The sequence below is a fragment of the Mustela erminea genome, chromosome 2, assembly GCF_009829155.1.
Source record: "Mustela erminea isolate mMusErm1 chromosome 2, mMusErm1.Pri, whole genome shotgun sequence".
In the NCBI taxonomy this organism is placed as follows: domain Eukaryota; kingdom Metazoa; phylum Chordata; class Mammalia; order Carnivora; family Mustelidae; genus Mustela; species Mustela erminea.
In genome coordinates this window covers 25,107,679-25,127,122 of record NC_045615.1, presented here as the reverse complement: position 1 = coordinate 25,127,122, position 19,444 = coordinate 25,107,679, and the positions used below count along the sequence as shown (strand labels likewise).

Sequence of the window (19,444 nt, the reverse complement as noted above, 5' to 3'; positions counted from 1 at the left end):
TGTTCACAAGGAACAGTCCATGCTCAGTACTGACTGCAGGCAGAGATGAAGGAGGCGCCACAGGAGACTAACTGAGGAGCCCACACCCCCCAGCCTTCCAGCTTACACTAGAAAAAGCAAGAGGAAAGAGGAAAACTACCCTAGGAAATGCCTTCTTTAAAAATGTATTCCTTTTTCTCCTACTTTGATGAGTTTGGGGATTTGTTATTGCTGTTATTTTTTTAAGTAGAAAAATACACCATTAACGTAATTATCCTAGCCAGATTTGGGCCTAGTCCCACTGGTAGGGGACAGATGTGGCATGGCAGAGGCCCCTGTGGATTATGATTTATGTTTTTAGTTACTTTCCATTTTGTAGCTTCATTATGAGGCCACTTTCTTGCCCCACGAAAATCATAACTCCCAGCAGGCTGACTTTTTGGACTTCAGGGCAGTGGCTGCCTCCCTTAGCCCATGCCGCCCTCTCCTTCAACAGAGTATCACCTTAGTTACTTTATTCGGTGGATGTGAGACAGAACTGTCCCTGGCTCCCTGACTCCTGGCAGCAGGGGCCCCATGTCATCATCCTCTCACACATACCCCAACAGCCCCCCTCTCTGCCATGGGGCCTGACTCCGTGAGCAGGAAGGATCCAGTGTCTCCACAGGCCCCATCCCGTGCACAGTCCTGAGAGAGCTGCTGTGCCTGGAAAGACACCCAGTGTGTCTGAGTGCTCTCTAGAGTGGCTGCACCCCACCTGCTTCAGGAGAGACGGGGGCCCCATAGGCTAGACCCACACATCTGGGAATTCACGGACTCTGCTCTCCACACCACTCCCTACCCCAGCTCTGTTGGTCCGGGCCCTGGCAAGCGGAGCAAATATTCATTTCTCCGTCTCTCTCCCCCTGCTCCGGCCTGCAGGTGTTTGAGGAACTGTGGCGCAGTGAAGGGAAGACTCCCTCACAGATTGTTTCAGAAAAGCAGCTTGAACTGATGCAGGATCAAGAGGCGCTGGAACAGGCCTGCCACACTGTGATGGAGGGGCACCCTCAAGTGGTAATGATCACCTGCAGCACGGAGGGGGGCTTCCTGGGCAGCCGGGGCCAGGGCCCACCCTCCTGGCCAGCACAGGGCCAGCGCCAGCCTGAGCACTCAGCGAGGAGCCTCTCCACCGCTCCCCTTCTCAGCCTAGAGGCGCTTCCTAATAAGGGCTGGCCTGTCTACATCAGAAGTCCCTAATAAATTCCGTTCGTCTTCAGCTCAGGTCGAGAGCTGAAATTAGGTGAATATTAGAAAAAATACAACTTTCCCTATACGGAATAACCACCCCTGGGGTTTAATCTCGTGGAGCTGGGTTTACAGGGGTGTTTATCAAGCTCACTAGATCCGAGGTTTGACCTCCCAGCATGGTGCACTTTGAATCAGTTATAGCTAGCTCTGCTTTCTAAGAGACCTCTCGCTAACAAACCAGCAGGCATGACTGCAGAGAGGGAAGAAAGATAGGCAGACACTTTAGCCCCCTGCCTTTAAGAGGCGGGAAGAAAGGCAGAAAGGGAAATGATTTGTAAATTACGGAGAAAATCCTTGACAGGAGCATAGCTGAACACCAAGTCATTTTGTGTTCTGAGCATAGAACAAAATATAAAAGCTAAAATGAGTACCATCGCTCCCTCCCCAAGTCCAATCATATTGTCTAGAGATTTTTTAGTGGGTAAAAAATTGCTAGCATCTCTTTGAGAATAATATCCACCCACCTATCAGCTTGCCGGGGACACTAACAGCTCTGAAAAGAGCTCTCGATAAGGTAAATGAGCTTGCGCTGCGTCTCGGCAATCTCCATCTCCCTGCCTCATCTGTAGTGACTGATAAAGACACACTTTCCAGCTTGGACTCATTCCGTAGCACCTAGTGCAGTTACCCGCAGATGTCATTACCCATCGAAATGTAGCAGAGCAGAAGGTCATGGTGGGTGGCCCTGATAGTCCATGGCTGCTCAATAGGAATCTGGAGCCTCCTGCTTTTGTTGTCCCCATCTTGCCCACCCACAGTGCCCTCCCCAACCCAAGTGCCCCCGAAGAGTTGCCCTTTGGTGGATTTGTTTTCTGATAAACACATCTTCCCTGGCAGGGAGCTGGGGGCAGAAGGAAAGCCATGCAGTTCAGCGTCTGCTGACCTCCACTGGGGGATTAGAGAAGGGCCTCGCTCCAACTACACCAGATCATTCATCTTTGGTTACTCACCCCCAAGACCAAGAAGCTCCATGTCCTCGTGTCACTGCGGTGCCCAGGACAGCACCCTCGTCCCCCTGTGCCACCTCTCATTGTAGGCAGTCACTCGTGATGCGTCACAGCCCTCCTCTTGTCCACTTTCTCACAAGGCACCGTGGCCAACATCCTGTGACAGGAGCCCAGATTCCTCCTCAGAAGCTCAGCCCCTCCTTCTTCCTTGTCTCATTTTATATCTAATGCTAACAGAAAAGAAACTGAACTTAAGTGTCAGTGAACATAAACCTTAACTTTGCATTTTTAGGTACGTGTGTCATTATTCTCTTCTCTGAAACAGTTTCTATCTTTAAAGGTAATGGACGTGAAGAGGGGGAACCCCAGAGCTATAAACAAACTGATTGGGTTGGTCCGAAAAGCAACTCTCAGCCGAGCAGACCCAACTGCGATAAAGGAGATCCTGGAGAGGAAGCTGTCGCCATGAGCCGTCCCAGGTCCCTCTGTGCCCGAGGGAGAGCAGGGCGACCGTGACTGAGAACCGGAGCCCATGACACGTGCCATCCAGTGGCTGGACATGCCGGTGCCTCCCACGCCCCAGCCACGGACTGCCACCTGCACAGACAGCCCGGCTGCTCTTGGACATCAGACTGGTTCCAGCTGCGTTGGTGGTAAAGAAACAGCACATTTGTAGTGCTCAGTGATGCGGAACTAAGTGAGACCCGGTTTCGGAGGCTGTCACCGTTCTAAGAGAACTTTTCATCCATTGGCATGCAGTATTTTAGACCTGAGAGCAGAGGAGTGGAGTGAAAAACCACCACAGAATTGACACGTTGTGAACACACGTCAGTCTCAGGAGGCCTCCTGCGGACCGGAAGGAGAGTGTTAGTCTTCCTTACATTCCCTCATCCGAGGACTAAAAGTGACGTGGCCCGTTGAGCTCCCTAGGGATCCTGGAAGGTAGAGGTCTGAGAATTAAGTGAAAAATTTTTTGAAAAAAAGAACAAAAAACAAGTTTTCAAATAAGTTTAATGAATAAAATATATACTGGAATATCACATAAAAAATTAACTTACACTTCAAAGATTGTGCAGTTGACAACTCCCTCTCCCCCCACCCAGGCCAAAGAAAGATAAAAAGGGGGGAAAAAAGCTGAAACATTGATTTGTTTTGCCTGGGAAGAATAAGATTATAAGCTAGTACATCAGAATCTTGACCTTAAACAGTAATTGTGATGCCATTAACAACATCTTCATGAAGGGTGGGCCGCCTTCACCCCGGTGCTTGGGACAGGAATGCACTTCTCTCTCCTGCACCGGAGCGCCCCTTTGCGCCCTGAGTGCCTCTGTCCCCTCTGACTCCCCACACGTAAGGACCGGTTTCTCAAAGGCTGCTTTTAAAAAGCACATGTCAAACTGGCATCAGGAGAAGAACAGACTCTTGCGGAGTCTCAGATTTTGCACTGAATCCCCTAGCTGCTAAGGAGAATCCAAGCATTGCCCTCACAGACGGGGCTGCTTTGGCAGCTGGGGGCCCTGGAGATGAGCAGACCTTCCTATAGTCAGTGTAGCAATGAACCCGGCTCCCGCTGCCGGCCACTGCCCAGGACTTCCCTACCTCAGAGTGGCACGAAAGCCTGCCTCTGACCTAGCCAGAAAAGCAGAGGCAGAAAGGAAACCAGTTGTGTGTGGTTTACTCCAGACAAGCATGAAGAGGTAAGGTTTTAAACAAAAACTTAAAAAACCATGAGTGACTCAGAATATTGTGAGAGGAGGTATTCCCTCACCAGGAGGCCTTGTAGCCCGAATGCATTCTCTTCAATACTGAAAACTACTAGACCCAGAACTAAGATTTTTTTTTTCCTTTTCCAGAGAGAAAGAGTCCATTCTCTCTCCTCGCACTGCAAGTCTGAATTGCAAATAGGCAAGACAGTCTGAGACTGGATTCTGGCAGGATTGTTGTTTTGTAAGAAATAATAGGGTTTGGTTTTGTTTTACAAACTCCCATTTTTCACCAAAGATCTGGTTTCTTGGACATGAGACTTCACAGAAGCCACTGGGGCATCTTTCCAGATCATTTTAAAATCAAGGCCTTGCTTAAATGGGTGATGGGGGTGGGGAGGCAGCTGGATGGAAACAGTTTACCAAAACTTCTATATCCGATGTAAACTGTGTCATGAACTGATCACTTCCAGAGAAAAATGCCATCATGAGAACACCTGGTCTTTATGGTGATGACTGTCCACCTCTGACAGCTGCCCCATGGTCTCAAATGCCCACTTCTGAAATTCTGAATATTGGACAGTTAATGTTGTTACAACTGCTAATAAAAAAAGTGAAATCAAAGCATAGCTCAGATCTCATCCTTGGAACCTGATTGTATATTCAAAAGATATGTTTGCATAACAATGTCAGAAATTCACAGAGTATGGCTCTGCTCATAAACAGACCTCAGATACAGTTTCAAATACGTCTTTGCATGAGTGAGAATTCAGTCTGCTTCTTTGTTTGCTGTTCCAATGGAAATGTCATTAAAATGTAGGAGTGGTATCCTCGGTAAAGCCATTGCCATCTGTCATTGGAATCCACACACCTATAGGCTGAGAGGGGAATGTGCTGGAAAACTGGCTCTTCCCCAGGTCGGCGTGAACCAGCTTTACCTGGCCATGCCCAAACCATGTGTTCTGTTACTTGAAAAGGAGGTTGGTTGGTTCTGGTGGGAGGTCAGGAACGTCAGCCTCAACACTCAGCACACTACCTGGCACAGAATAACTTTAGCAAATGTTGATTAAATTTATAAAGCAAAATTAGCAGACAGCCTTTTGTGGGGACTTTTGGTATGAGAGGTTGGTGCTGCCAACAGGTAGGCTTTTAAATTCTGGACATCTGGGTCTGGGAAGGAGCTTCTTGACTCTGTCCAGGCTTATGTATCAAGGTGAACATCTCTTACTGTCTTTCAAAGTAAAAATGCCCCAGGAAGAGGAAGCTAATTGTTATTTATACCAAGTTTAGCAAGTTTTAGCTGAGCTTACACATGTACACTTTTGTAATTATTGCTTATCTGGAATAAGGCAATGGAATTTTTTAAAGTACACACCCTCCTAGAGCTTTGAGTTGATTAACTCAATACACAGCTTATGGGAATGACCCACAATTCATATCATCTTTTTCATTTCTGTTGAATGTGCTGCATCATTTCAAGGATTCTACACAGTGACTCTTGGGAAAAAAACACACACTGAGTCTGTTTCAAAGGCCACATTATTTACCCAGGACCAGGAGCAGCACAAAAACGGCCACCACACTTCTCTGGCAGATCTTAGACAAACGTATTCATGGGTTATTTGTGAACATGGCTGACCCTTAAGTGAGAGATGGATAGAATCTCTGAAATTCTCTCATTGACTCCCTTAGTCAAACAATTTAGCAAAAATCATTTAAGTAAGATCAACACCAAATTCCCTCTTAAAAATATCTCCAGGGCAGAAAGGGACCTTGTTACAGGTCTTTTGCAGACTTGTCCCAATAAAAAGTCAGCGGACACACTCAGAAGCACGGACTTTTGCAGCCTCAGCTCCATGAAATTTATAATCTGGCCCAAGAGCTTCCATCACCCTTGTCAGGTTCTGAAATGACATAGTAAATTTAAGCTCCCCAAAAGAGCCTGAATGACACACTGAACGCATACTGACCATGCCTATGGGCGGTCTGGTAACTTGTATGGCTGACAGTGAGTTAGGTATACTCACATGTCTTGAGACAAGGAACAAAATACACAACAACCCAGTGGGATGGGAAGGGTCAGTCCTAGCTAAAATCATCATCTTTCTTAGCATCCTAAGTACAGGCACCAAGGAACTAAAGGCTTTCCCCGTCCCGTCCCCATCTTCCTGCAGAACCTCACCAAAAGTCTTTCACTAATGCCATGTTTATCCAGTTAACGAGCCGCGAGGGTAATCTGTTCTCTGAAACAAGTAATGGCCTAACAAATGCCTGATCATAGAGAGGATTCACTGAGGCAAAATTGCCCAAAACAATTCTTAAGTCTTCCAAAGAGCTTGCTCTAAATCCGGTTTAGAGGGAAAAAAGAAAATCAACTCCATTTTTTTTTTCAACTCCATTTTCTAAAAATGCTTCCTCGATGATGTGATTTAAGGCTAGAGTAGAAACCGGTTCTACAGTGATCTGATGGACAGGGAGGGCTGTGGTTGACAGAATGAGGGCTGAAGCAGGAAGGGACCTGCAAGGATCTTCTCAGTGACTGAGAGCGGGGGTGGCCCCAGCTGCCAGAGGACCACAGCTTCCAGGAAAAGCCAACACTGCAGAGCTGGCTGAGATTCACAGCAAGCCACAGGTACGCCGGCCCCGGCCACCGACCTGAAGGAGCACGTGCAAGAATAGGTATTCTGCAATAGAATGTTTCATAAAAATGGCAAGCCTGAGAGCCATGTCAATAAATGCAGGGCCGGTAATTAGCAATTAATCCGAGCTGCCCTTAAAAGAACCAGAGCTTATGCTGGACACACTTCCCATAACACCTGCGTTGTGGCCTCCACTCCGACCCCCATGCAGCCCCTCCGTCCCAAGAGTGACCTAGGCACACGGATCCGGACGGAGAATGCACAGCCCTTCCATAAGCCCACACTTCGGAACAGAGCTGGACGTCAACCCAACACGACCACGGCAACCAAGCACATTCAGAGACCTCAAAACAGCTCTCCACCCTGAGTACCGCTGGCTGCCCAAATGGAACAGGCAACCCAAATACTCTCGTGTCCTGTTTTTGGAACCTGTTCCCGCGAGGTCGCTCTCCTGACAACAAACACCACGGCTCCACGAGGTCTCAGTAGATTGGAAATCAACTACATCTGGTCTAAATTAAAGCCACTAGCCACAAAGGTACTCCTGGGAACCCAAGAAAGACCTGAACACGCCCTCCCTACACATGATAGAGACCTCAGTTCCAACCCATCAATACATCAAATTATTTTCCAAGACAGTACAAGGCAAAAGGGCAGCAGTTTCATGATTCCTCTAAATACTGAGGAAAGGAAGTTCTCTACTGATAACGAAAATCACATTTCTTTAACTGGTTACTCCAGCATCCCCATTTCATGGCTGAGGAATTGTCATGTATCCCCCAAGAAACCGTATTTTAGGCTCAACTCACCTGGAATTTCTTTGCTTGAAATTTTAAAAACATTTACTTGGTGATTTCCAAAAGTCAATTTTAAATATCCCATTGCTCGCATATACTCTGAATCATAAAATTCACTCTATCTAGAACTTTACCTCAGACCCAGCATTATGAATTGAAATTTATGTGTGAGGTTCCAGGAACCTTCCAGTCGCTTTTGCTGCCCAGGACCATCACGCTAGACACAGCAACGCCAACCTCAGGGCTGCGGCAAAACTGTGCCCTCCAGCAAGTACCACAGCATCTGAGGGGGAGCTTGCCACATGGAGAAGTGACCACATTCTGTGACCACTTTTTAAAGCATGCCAGTATCTTCACAGAGTTTTCCCAAACACGTGACAAAAAAACAAATTTCTAAGGGCCTCACCTATAACTTTGATTGGAATATTCTACTTCCTTCTTTTTTCCCACCAAGGCATTCCCATCATCACCCACCTGCTGGACAGTATCTTCAAATCTGCCTAGATCAAAGCTCTTTCCTCTGAACCCCTCAGGATTTGTCCTTCTCTTATTTACGGCCTCAGGACTCTGCTGTTTCTCCTTTTATGTCCACACCATTCCCTGAACCATCCTCAGCTAAGCCACCTGGCTGTTTCCCTTACCGTGTGGGGTTTTCCAGGTCTCCATAATGTATTTCCCAGTCATATTTCTGACTTCATTTTGAAAACCCCTGACCACCATACTCTGGAGGAGGCCTATACTGGATTCAGAAAGATGAACCAGTACCCAACTCCAAATAGGGTTATCATGTGAGTTTGCTACCAGCGCCCCCCACCCCCACCGACTGCGCAGGAGTTAATTTCCCTGCCTCCCACCCCAGACACTAGTCATCCCTGTCCTCCTTTAAGGTGAGTCTAGTTTAGTACCTATTTTTTTAAAAATGCTAGGAGGCACAAAAGCCATGTCTTTCCTAAAAGGGCACCTTCTACCCGAGGCTGTGGAGTTCTATGATAAAGCAACACAGACTGAAGAAGAATCAATGCCAACACCAGATAAGGGAGACAGATGTGCATCACATCAAAAAGCTAAGAAATACACTTTTCCAGGTATGACGTTTGCATTTTACATACCTGTTATGTCCAAACTGGAAGATAAACACTTGTGCAAAACAAAGCTAGAGGAAAATAAATTACAGCTTAAATTCCATCTTCCTGTCCCTTTTTCTCTACCTTAAGTCACTTTCTTTTCCAGGGGAGAGCTGGAGGTTTGCCAGTACCAGTGAGTGCCAGGAAGCCACAAACCGGCCAGTCTGGTGGGCCACAGACGTTCCCACTGCGGACCACAACGGGGCAGACCATTTTTCAAGACAGACAGATGTGAAGCCAGAAGCGGACATCTTTGGTTTCTTGCTTGGACTGGGAAGCACTGGGAGGCTGGCTGGTAAGAGACTCCTGGCCCAGACCAGGTCTCCTGAGGTCCTCATTCCATGGCTGGAATAGAGGGCTGGCTCTCTATCTACACAGAGCTGCTCCAAGATCCACACAAGGCAGAGAAGAGCAGCAGTCTCTGCCCTGCAGGGTCTAGGTTGTGATTCTGCCCCCCTACCCCCACCCCCGGGGCCTGATTAAGCCCAGACCCACACTCCTGGCACCACAGGTAGGGCTGCCCCCAGGCAGCCCCGCCCATTAAAAAAAAAAAAAAAAAGGAAAGGAAAGCTGGGGCTTCCATTTTTCCTCCCAACAGGGAGGCCCATCACCCTTGTTTTGTGCTTCTCACCTGCCCAAAGGGGGGGCGGTGCTGAATATCCACAGACATCAGCTGTTTATGGTCTCATCTTTAATACACAGTTATTTTGGTGGCTTAAGGAGACTGGTGCTAAGCATAATTGCACCTCTTGGAGCAGGCAGCCAAGCAGCACAGAGGCGCTAATGCATCATGTTGGGACCTTCTAATGAACCCCATTACTCAGAAGGCAGCACTGCTGCATGCAATGAGTCACCGGCAGGCACTGGGCTTTGCAGGGTTCCCCGTGACCTGTCCACACTCACATCCCAGGTCCCAGAGTGGCCGTCCACTGGGACGTTTCTCTGCAAAGTGCAACACAGGAGAGGACATGAACAGAATCTAAAATAATCGCCAGTGTCTTTACAAGTCGCATCTAGTTTACCTTTATCCTTTTCTCCCCACTTCATACTCCCACTGACCCCCCCCCACCAAAAAGCCCCCTGTGAAACAGCTTCACCAGTTCATTTGTTTTCCTTTCAGAAAACACTTAAAAAATAATGATACGTATATGATACCCTGCTTTCTTCATCAGATTAGACTTCTAAAAACCAATGTAACAGTTTGTATAAGTATATTTCATTTTGTGCAAATCTTACTAAAATAAGGCTGTTTCCAGTGTTTAGGTAGAGACACATGGATTAAAGAAAGCTCTCAAGCAACAAGAAGGTCTCCCCGCGTTCCAAATTCTCCGCAACTCCATCTGACTTCCCAGCAGAGAGCTGAGACCAGTGGGTTTGCCTGCACCATAAGGCAACGTGTTGGGCAGAGTGCAAACCTTGGAAGGAAGATGCAAAGGGACAGAAGCTATGTGCTTGTGTGACGGAGGCAAGAGGGGCTCCATCTTTATTCTTCCCTTTTATAAAATGGAGCCCAGATGCAGAAGGCAACGGAGATGGGCCATCTTCCCTGCTGTTGAAGAGCTTATTCGCCTTCTGACATGGGGTACTTCCAGAAGCCACCAAACCCCAGTGTTTGCTTAGTGTGATCTGAGCCGCAAGAGGAGTGACTCACCGGGATGGAGGATAACAACCGAAAATCTTGAGGGGGAAGAAAGAAAACCTGCCAAAGGAGCCACCAGCTTATGAGGCTGACATTCTACAGAAGGTGGAAAGACCCGGCTAGAGAGAGAGGAGGTAGACAGAAAATCGCCCTCCCCGCAAATCAAGTATTGTCAGGAAATATCAAAGTAGAAATTTCTGTAAGCAGCTTTGCATTTAACATTCAGTCAAGACACTAAAACCTTAAAAAACAAGAACCTCTATTAAAAAAAAAAAAAGCTAACAACAGGAGTCCTCAAAGTCACCCAGGATCTTGTAGCACAGAATGGAGTGTTCCTGAGCCAAGGCAGCCAGTTCCTTGAGGAACTCAGGGAAGAGGGCAGCGGCCAGCATGGTGTTCCTCACTGGCAGGGGCAGGCTTGGGGGCACCCCAGCCACCTTGGCTCTGTTTGTCAGGAAGGGCTGAAGCACTCTCGGGGGACCGTCCAAAAGGTTCTTGCCAATTCCTGTCCTGGAAGCATCCTGAATGGGATCTGAAACCAGAAAGAAAACGGACATGGTGACGCTCCCTGGTCCTTTAGGCCCGCCCTCTCCAGTGAAGTTGGGGGTTGGGGAGCTGGTGCACTGTCTGGTAGAGGCTTCGGTCCCTGTCACTCAAGTCTCAAGACCCAGCCCATGAGTGAGTGCGTATCCCATCCATCCTGCAGCACACACTTGCAAATAGCCTCCAGCATGGGGCATGTGATGCAAGAGATTCATCCCGAATCCTGTGCAAGGAACTTCCTATGGGAATTGTGGCAAGAAAATAGGCTGATTAGGAACCCTCCAAGCCTAGGTCACGGCAAAGGGAAAACACGCTGTCACTGCATCAACCGGAGGAAGACTTAGTTCACTACCTGTCACTGGGGGAGTCTGGACGCTCCACCTGCTCTTGCCAACCTCCTGGTATACTGGGGGGCGTGGGGGTGGGGAGACCACCCTACCGTTACCCGTCAAGCCCTGATCACAGAGCACAGCTGCCCAAGACAAGCTGGGTGGAGGAAGCCTCTGGGAGCTCTCTGCAGCTCAGGCCGAGAGGACACCCTCAGGACCCCGGTTTCTTGAGGCCAGGACCTCCAGGCCTTTTTAGAGGAGAGAATGGAAAAAGCCTTTTAATGGTTGCAAATAACGGAGAGGAGGTTGGGTGCTGGTAAGACCAACCAGACTGGGAACTTTGCATAACTGTGGGCATCTATCTAGTGGCAGCACGTGGCTTGGAAGCCTCCATTTAAGAAAAGTTTCTAGGGGTTTCCATCTCAGTTTCAGTAACCCAGGTCTGAGATGAGATGAGCCCAAACTTGAATGTATTCAGATGACTTGCATTTCCATATCAAATCAGTTTTACTAATTAAAATGGTTCAACTTTCCGACTCCTTAATTCTTAAATATCTTCAGCGCTTCATATATTTATAGGAATTATTTATGCCTCCTTCTGCCCCTATTCAAACAGTCTCACCACTCTTTATAAATCATTACATTCAGGTTCTTCATTATTTTGGCTGCTTTTTAGAATTCAGTCCCATTTTTCAACACTCTGAGAAGAGTGTTGCTTAACTACAGTACTAAAAATTCTTGACATTTATAGTACTTTCCACATCTCACTCCTATAGTCTTTAGTGTTAAAAAAAAAAACAACAAAACTCTTCTGCTTTACTGCTTTAAATATCTTTTAGATTAAAGTTTATCACAGTTCATGCCATAAAAAACTGGAAGAGTTGCTGAGAATCAGTCTGCTGCTACCTTTTAGCGGAAACCCACAACACATCCTGACCACAGAGGACAAAAGTGTTGACGCCACAGAAGTACACTGCCCACCTTGGAGACCACCCACTTCGCACCCCCTTGCCAGCCCCCAGCACCGCAGCTCTTCAGAGGGCCCAGCAAAGCTCACGAAGGAAGCTGGCCTGGAGAACAGCACACAGTGGAACTCATGGGCAGTAGTTCCAGGCCAGGATTCCACTCGTGGAATTACCTCCCCCGTATCTCTGCACCTCTACAGCTTACTGGCGGGGGCTAAGAAGGGCACAGACTCCTCTGCTCACTGGCTAAGCAACAGTAGGGAGGATGCTTTACCTCTCTGTATTTTGATGTCCTCAGGTGTCAAAAGCTCACAGAGTTGCTTTAAGGATTCAATGAGTCAATAAGCAACTCAACACCCAAAACACAAATAATCCAATTAAATGTTGGCAGAAGACCTGAAATAACGAGACCATGATGAACAATCACTTTACACCTGTCGGCGTGGCTAGACTCAAACAGATGAGAAGTAACAAGTGTTGGTGAGGATGTGGAGAAAAAGGAACCCTCGTGCACTGTTGGTGGGAGGGCAAACTGGTATAGCCACTGTGGGAAATAGTATGGAGCTTCCCAAAAATAGAAATGCCATATGATCCAGTAAGTCCACTTTGGGATATTTATTCAAAGAAAACAAAAACACTAACTTGAAAAGATATGTGCACCCGTATGTTCACTACAGCATTATTTACAGTAGCCAAGATATAGAAGTTAACCTAAATGTCCACTGATGGATGAATGAATAAAGGTGTAGTGTGAGGGGTGCCCGGGAGGCTCGTTTGGTTAAACAACTGCCTTCAACTCAGGTCATGATCCTAGATCCTGGGATCAAGTCCCGCATCAGGCTCCCTGCCCAGTGGGGAGTCTGCTTCTCCCTCTGCCTGCTGCTTCCCCTGCTTATGCGCTTGCTCCCTCTGACAAATAGTAAAATCTTTAAAAAATAAAAAAAATTTAAAAATGAAGGTGTTGTGTGTGTGTGTGTGTGTGTGTGTACACACAATGGATTATTAGCCATAAAAAAGAATGAGTTCTTGCCATTTGCCACAACAGTGATGAACGAAGATGGTATTATGAAGTAAGTTACACAGAAAAAGACAAATGCCATATGATTTCACTTATATGTGAAAGTTAAGAAACAAAATGAACAACGAAAAACAGACAAAACAGACTCTCAAACACAGAGAACAAACTGGTGGTTGCCTGAAGAGAGATGGTGGGGGGCTAGGGGAAATAGATGAAGGGGATTAAGGGGTACACACTTCTCAACCCCTTATATAACTATAACTTCTCTTATAAAATAAAGAAGTCACAGACATGAAAAGTAAAGCATGGGAGTATAATTAATAACACTGTAATAATGTGTGGCGACAGACGGGGACTAGATGTCCCATAGTGAGCGCTGAGGAATGCACAGAATTGCTGAATCAATGTTGTACACATAAAACTAACATAACATTATATGTTAATTATGCCTCAATAAACGAACAAAAAAGAGGTTAAAAAGAAAAACCACAATGAGTCAATAGGTGTAACATACACAGGGGCCTCTTAATGGATCATCCATCAATCATCAATGATTCACCTGCCACTGACTTCACAGAGACTTCCTGTTTCCTGCCCCACAGGCCAACCCCTGCGCTGGCCTCACACTGCATTTCATTAACCAGCTAAGTCCTGCATTGCCTCTAGCCTTGTGTTCTTAGGTTTTCAGTCCTTTCCCAGACTCTGAGATTTGTGAGAGCTACACCCATAGGTGATGTGTCCTTCACGGCCCCCAGCATGCTTCCTTATTCATAGCAAAAGCTAATAAACATTCGCTGAGTGAATGAGGGGAGGAACTGGCCAATATCAGATCTTCCTGCCACTTCATCTCCCCGGAGCTGGTTCATATGCCTCAACTCCATCTTCTCTTTCACATTCACTCCTCTTTTTCCCTTCAAAAAGGGTTTTTGTGGCTCATTTATCTAGCTTGATCATGAATTCAAAAAAGTGTCACCACTTCAAAAAAAAAGTGTCATTACTAAAGCTCATTTACCCACTTGAATCCAAGAATCAAAACTGTCTTCACTACTGAAGGCGAGAACATGCACGATGAGGACTTGCAGGGAGCCCCTTACCAGGGGCTGTGCGATTAGCATAGAAGTGGCCTCTCCATGGGTCATGGAGCGCCACCAAGCTCTGCAGCAAGGAGACCCGAGTCACGGATTTCACCCACCAGGCACCTAGCTGATCATACAACGTCTCCATTTCCTCTTCTGTACAATAGAAATACCACCGACCTGACCTTCCCCCCAGAACCAGAGATCTGAAAGGACACTGAAAAGAACTAAATACAAGTAAATACCACCTCTGTAGTTTGGAAAGTATTTGAGGGGAAGTGTCTGAGCCCAGAGATCAGCAATCTCGAGGATGACAACGTGAGAGCCGGCACTGGAAGTCTTCCCACCCCAGAGCAGGGGACACAGGGACCTGTACTTCTGTTTGAAGCATTAGTGAGGAGGCTCATTTTCCCCCAGGGCCGCCAGGAGCCCAAGGGAATACAGAGCAGCTCCGGCTGCGGGTGCCCGGGTTCCACCCATCCTAACAGGGCTCAACAAGCACAGACAAGCACCTGAAGAAAAAGGCAGGGAAGAAGGGAAGTATGAATCGATGTCCACATCGGGAGTTGTTTTCTCAAATGTTGCCCTGGGTCTGAAAAGCTGCAACAGAGGGTTCTCAAGATGAATACTAGCAAGATTCCAAAGTGAGGCAAGAAATCCATTTGGCACTCATCCCCCATCCAGTGTCAGAGCCCACAGCTCCCCGACAGTACGAACCCCAATATCTGGCCCATTACCAGAACTCTCAAGCACGCTCCCGGATTCAACTCACCTCCAGGCAGTCATATCACAATGCTTCAGTGGTCAGCCCTGGGCGAGGGGACAGACAACTCCCTCGTTCCGAGAGTTTAGAGATTTTTAAAGTTGAGAGGAGGGGCCACTCTCGGAATCTGAACGAAGCTGGAAGATTCACTTGAACATAAAGCAAAGTCTTCTTCCCCGAGGGAAGCTTCTCACAAGTCAGAGCCCCCTGAACGTCACAGACCTGAGGAAGCGTCAACCCTGGCTGACTAATTTGATAACCACACGTGGCAGGAATGAGTTCACGTTCCCCTGGGCACCTACCTGGCAACTACTATCATGAGACCGTTGGAAGCCAGGACAGAGAGCGCCAAGTGTGAGCAATCCCCGCCACTGTCACCCCTTCACTTCTCACCCAGAAGGCGTGCGTCAAGCAGAGCCTGGGAAGCCGGTCAGCGTCTGTGCCCTCTGCTCCGCACGCCGGGCAGGCCACTTTCGGGTACCTGAACTTTGTGCCCCGGCTGACTACTCCAGGCCTCTAATTTCAGCTGCCTTATCCGAAAATGAAGCCAACAGTACCTTCCTGGCCCACTCCACAGTGCGATTTGAAAATAAAACTGTTTAGGGAAGCAATTAACAAACTGAAAATTACGAATGAATAGCAAATGCGGAGTGTAATATAAGGAGAGTCGTGTCACCTTCTGTCCACCGACTGCAAAAATGGCCACAATTCTTACAGTTCTTCCCATCGAGAGGTGGACGGTTTGCTCCATTCTTGAACCCGGGCTCGCCCAATGACCTGCCTTGGCCAAAAGAATGCAGCAAATTTGACCTTGCTGGGTGGGGCCCAGGACAGAGCCTCAGAAGATTTTGACCACTCCTGCTCTGGCTCTTGCAACCCTACAGCCACGAGGTTAACAAGCCCTGTCTAACCTCGTGGATGAGGAGAAATACAGACCTCCACCACCACCATCCCCATCAGTTCAGCCGGCTACCGCCCCTGTGAGTCAGGCCATCCCAGACACCCAGACACCCACCACAGGCAAAATGTAAGTCCAGCCAAAACCCGCCAAGCCCCCCCACCCTGATCAGAACCCCCGGGTCACCACGCGCACAGACTCAGGAGCCCCCATAAATGGCATCCTTTAAAGCCACTGAGTAGTTGTCCTGGTTTGTTATGCACGAAAGCTAACTCCCCCACAGTGAGTGACCGCAGCAAGCTCTGGGTTCAAGAGGAACATCGCTAACAGACCAGCCATCCATGAGCTAGGAGAGGCCACATGGGGCCCAGAGTCCACTTTTCCACGGAGATGTGGGGGCTCCTCCCCCTCCGTGAATGGTCTGGCCAGGCCTGCCCTTCTCTGAGAGCCTGGACCTTAAAGCCTGCCCCCTCATCTTCCAGCTGGCCCAGGCCCACCTTTCTTTCAAGATCTGCCTTGCAATGCCCTGAAGGCTCTTCACAGCCAGAAAGGACTGGAGATGAAAAATAAATCCTTCATTTAAGAGTCAAGGAACAGGAGGACCCAGGGAGGCCCAGTGACCAAGATCAAACAGTTGCAGACAAGGTCAAGAGACAAGGTCAAGCCACTAGAGCCACTAGAGCTGGGATCTTTTCAGCTTCCTCTATAGATTTAAAACTGGCCCTAAGTTACATTCTGCTTCTCACTCTCAATCTTGTTTCTGATCACATGCCTTTAGCCTGGGACCCAGAGCCCCACGGTCCCCACTGTTCACCTGCCACAAGGCTGGTGTGTCTGTATGGGGACAAGCAAAAGCCAGCCAATACTGGGCATTTCTAGTTTGCCCTCAATTTGGCTTAAGCTGAGGCTCAGAAGACAATTAGGCACCAAATCTGCCCAGCCAGCACTTAACTGAGGCAAACCAGAGGTGCCCCCTGGCCTGGCCAGCCCGCAGGACAGCTCCAGGCTCTCTGCTTGGTACCAACCACCGCTCTCCCCCGGGCCCTCTAGAGCTGATGGAAAGGCGCACTGGGAAATTATTAGTTGAACATAAACTTGACTTCTCCCAAGTCCAGGTGAATAGTTTCTACCTTCTAGAGCCCTCAAGCACATTTATTTGGGGCCTGAGAGTCTCTGAAAACATAATAAAGAGAACTGATGCCCTCCTCAGGGTAGGATCGGCCAAAATATGGTTCTGAGTGTGACCATAATGCCTCTTGCTAGCCCACATGTGCCACGGTCTTTATTCTAGCCAAGCGACAGCGCACAGCACTCCTTCCCCAACCCACCGTTTGGGCGGGAGACCAAAGCCCTATGAAGCCCTCCTGGCAGGAGCAGGCCAGCAGCATGCAGAGGGGATCTCTCTCGAGGTGGAAGGACACTTGGGGGAAGCCGCTCACTGTCAGGTAAACAGGAAAACGTATTTAGAGGCTCGGAAGGCCCAGGAGCCAGGATGGCGTCTGCGGACCTCATTCAGGAAGGAGGTTGGGGACGTGGAGGAAGAGCTGGAGAAGAGACCCAGGGGAGGCCCCTGGCTTACCTTTGGTTAGCGACTCGGGGGTCAAGTCAGACATGTCCACTCGGAAGAGCAGATACTGCTGGGCTTGTATGAGGAGCCCTGGGAAGTCTCTCTCCACGGAAGCAAACTGCTCGATCTTGTTTTTCACCGATGCGAGGACCTGTCACACACGACACTTAACGATGTCAATACAGCACAGTGGAATTCCAGCCTCGGCTTCCAAAGCATCCCTCAGGGGCAACCCTCGCCACAGGGACTTTTAGGATATTAGGCGTTTGCTTGCTTTTAATGGGCCTGGGTGTTCGTGGTGGGGCACCCTCCAAACCTCAGACTCAACAGGGCTTTGCAATCTGTCTCAAATAATCGACACAACCGGCATACTAGGACGGGGAAGGAGAGCAAATGAAGCAGAACAGGAGGCAAGTGAGAGAAACAGCCCGATGACGGAGGACCAGAGGGAGGCACCCTGCTTACGCCCCCCAGAGACGCCGACGGGGTTGGCGTGGGCTCAGCAACCTACCTGGTAGAGAGAACGCACGCTCGGCTGGAAGACCATGTTGGTGTTGAGCAGAAAGGAGCGCAGGAGTGGCTGGGGGTAGCTGGCCAGCTGCGTGATGATCCCGATGAGCAGCAAGTTAACGTGGAGAGAGTTCTCCAGCATGTTCTCCAGCTTCGACAAAACCACGCTGATGAAGGGGCCTGCGGGAGGAGCGCTCGGCCTCAGGGCTGGCCTGGCCCCGGGGACATCTTGCCTCCGCAGCAAAGGAGCCGCTTGGCTGGCTCCCAACCGCGGGCCTGCCGGGTGCAGATCAGACCCAGCCACCAAGGGGGCACCCCAGCGTGTCCCGATGCAACCCAGAACCCAGAACAAATCACCCCCAGCAAGAGAAAGCAGACACACACGCATGGGAGCTGCTAGTTTCACTCCACGAGCAGCTCGGATACTTGGGAAATTATCACAACCCTTAAAAAAGGCTGGAGGACAAGTAATTTCATTTTAGAAATTAAAGCCTACTTCTCCATCCTGCTGCTGGCTCTCCGGGGACTGCCAAACTCGAAGACATGGTGCTCCTCACCACAGGAGGGCACGCACTGGGGTGCTGTGTGTATGTATGTTTTAGTAACAGAAAAAGTCTTTATGTTAGTAAATAACACCAAACACATAGAAGTATGATACAAAACAGCAGCACCGTAAACAGTACGCCATCAGCAGGGACTGTCTGTCCCCAGTGAGTGCCAGGAGAAAGAGTCTGTCTCATCAAATATCACAAGGCAGAAGGGACAAACCAGGGCTGAATGAGGCCTAGGCCATAACTTTACTCACTTTCAGAAGGTAAAGTTTGAGGTGTCATAGGTTCCTCAAGAAAGAAAAGCTATAGGACTACAAAAGCCACTCATAAATAATTAGGCAAAAGGAACTTTGATCAATTTGGATCACTAGAAAATTAATATGCTTTATGTTGGAATTCACTGAAGACAGTGAAAAATCAAAAAAATTAATCTGGCATTAACAAATGACTTGAAGATGTTTTCCATTTTTACCATAAAAGTGATCCATTAAACAAAATGAAGGAGTATTCTGTATTTCCCCCAGCAGAGCTATGGATGGTGCCTGGAAACCATGGCATATTTCTAACAAAAGCACATCCCCCTTGATGAATAAACGTGCCTTGTGAAGATGTCACCAACATTAATACGAGTTCAACAAAAACGTACTTCACCACAAGATGCTTCATTCGGAAGCCCTGGTGGTGTGAGAGAGTAAAACCCTTTACAAGAAAACAGAAGACATCCTCAAGGAACAGCAACACCAATCTTAAACCCTTACCCGTCCAACCAAGTAACAGACAAGGGCAAGACTCCCATCGCTGCCATGACAGAGGGTGTTTCTGTAGGGGACTCGAACAAAAAAGGGACCAGCCCCTTGTGTGTTTACATTAGCCTCAACTTCCCCACCTCTGGGACGGGACAGAGCTCCTGGGTCCCATCGCACAACACGGGCGTTCAGTGACCTCTTCAAATAGAGAGCATTGGCAGAGGACTTGCTCACGGAACACAGCTGGGAGGCTCTGTCAAACACAGTGCAGCCAGAAACAGAATTAGATCCCACTTTGCAAGCAACTTCATGGGGCTTCAGCAAAACCCCCAGAAATGTCACTGGTATCTCTTCTTAAGA

General features: G+C 48.4%; 2 protein-coding genes across 7 annotated transcripts in view; one reads left to right on the top strand and one right to left on the bottom strand.

The window, feature by feature from the left end:
• The window catches only part of GATB (glutamyl-tRNA amidotransferase subunit B), a 102,335-nt gene extending 98,713 nt beyond the window's left edge, over nucleotides 1-3,622 (top strand). The window contains exons 12-14 of one of the 2 annotated variants that reach the window (XM_032332515.1): nucleotides 901-1,035; nucleotides 1,718-1,783; nucleotides 2,557-3,622. In XM_032332515.1, the coding sequence (XP_032188406.1) occupies nucleotides 901-1,035; nucleotides 1,718-1,783; nucleotides 2,557-2,685 (330 nt within the window). In that variant the 3' untranslated portion in view covers nucleotides 2,686-3,622. The remainder of the gene's footprint in view (nucleotides 1-900; nucleotides 1,036-1,717; nucleotides 1,784-2,556) is intronic. The other variant, XM_032332516.1, reaches the window with a different exon arrangement.
• Nucleotides 3,623-10,150: 6,528 nt separating this feature from the next.
• The window catches only part of FAM160A1 (family with sequence similarity 160 member A1), a 225,879-nt gene continuing 216,585 nt past the window's right edge, over nucleotides 10,151-19,444 (bottom strand). For all 5 annotated transcript variants that reach the window (XM_032332513.1, XM_032332510.1, XM_032332509.1 and 2 more), the window contains 3 exons: nucleotides 17,789-17,967; nucleotides 17,290-17,428; nucleotides 10,151-10,650 (listed from right to left, as the gene is read on the bottom strand). In XM_032332513.1, coding sequence (XP_032188404.1) covers nucleotides 10,397-10,650; nucleotides 17,290-17,428; nucleotides 17,789-17,967 — 572 coding nt within the window. In that variant the 3' untranslated portion in view covers nucleotides 10,151-10,396. The remainder of the gene's footprint in view (nucleotides 10,651-17,289; nucleotides 17,429-17,788; nucleotides 17,968-19,444) is intronic.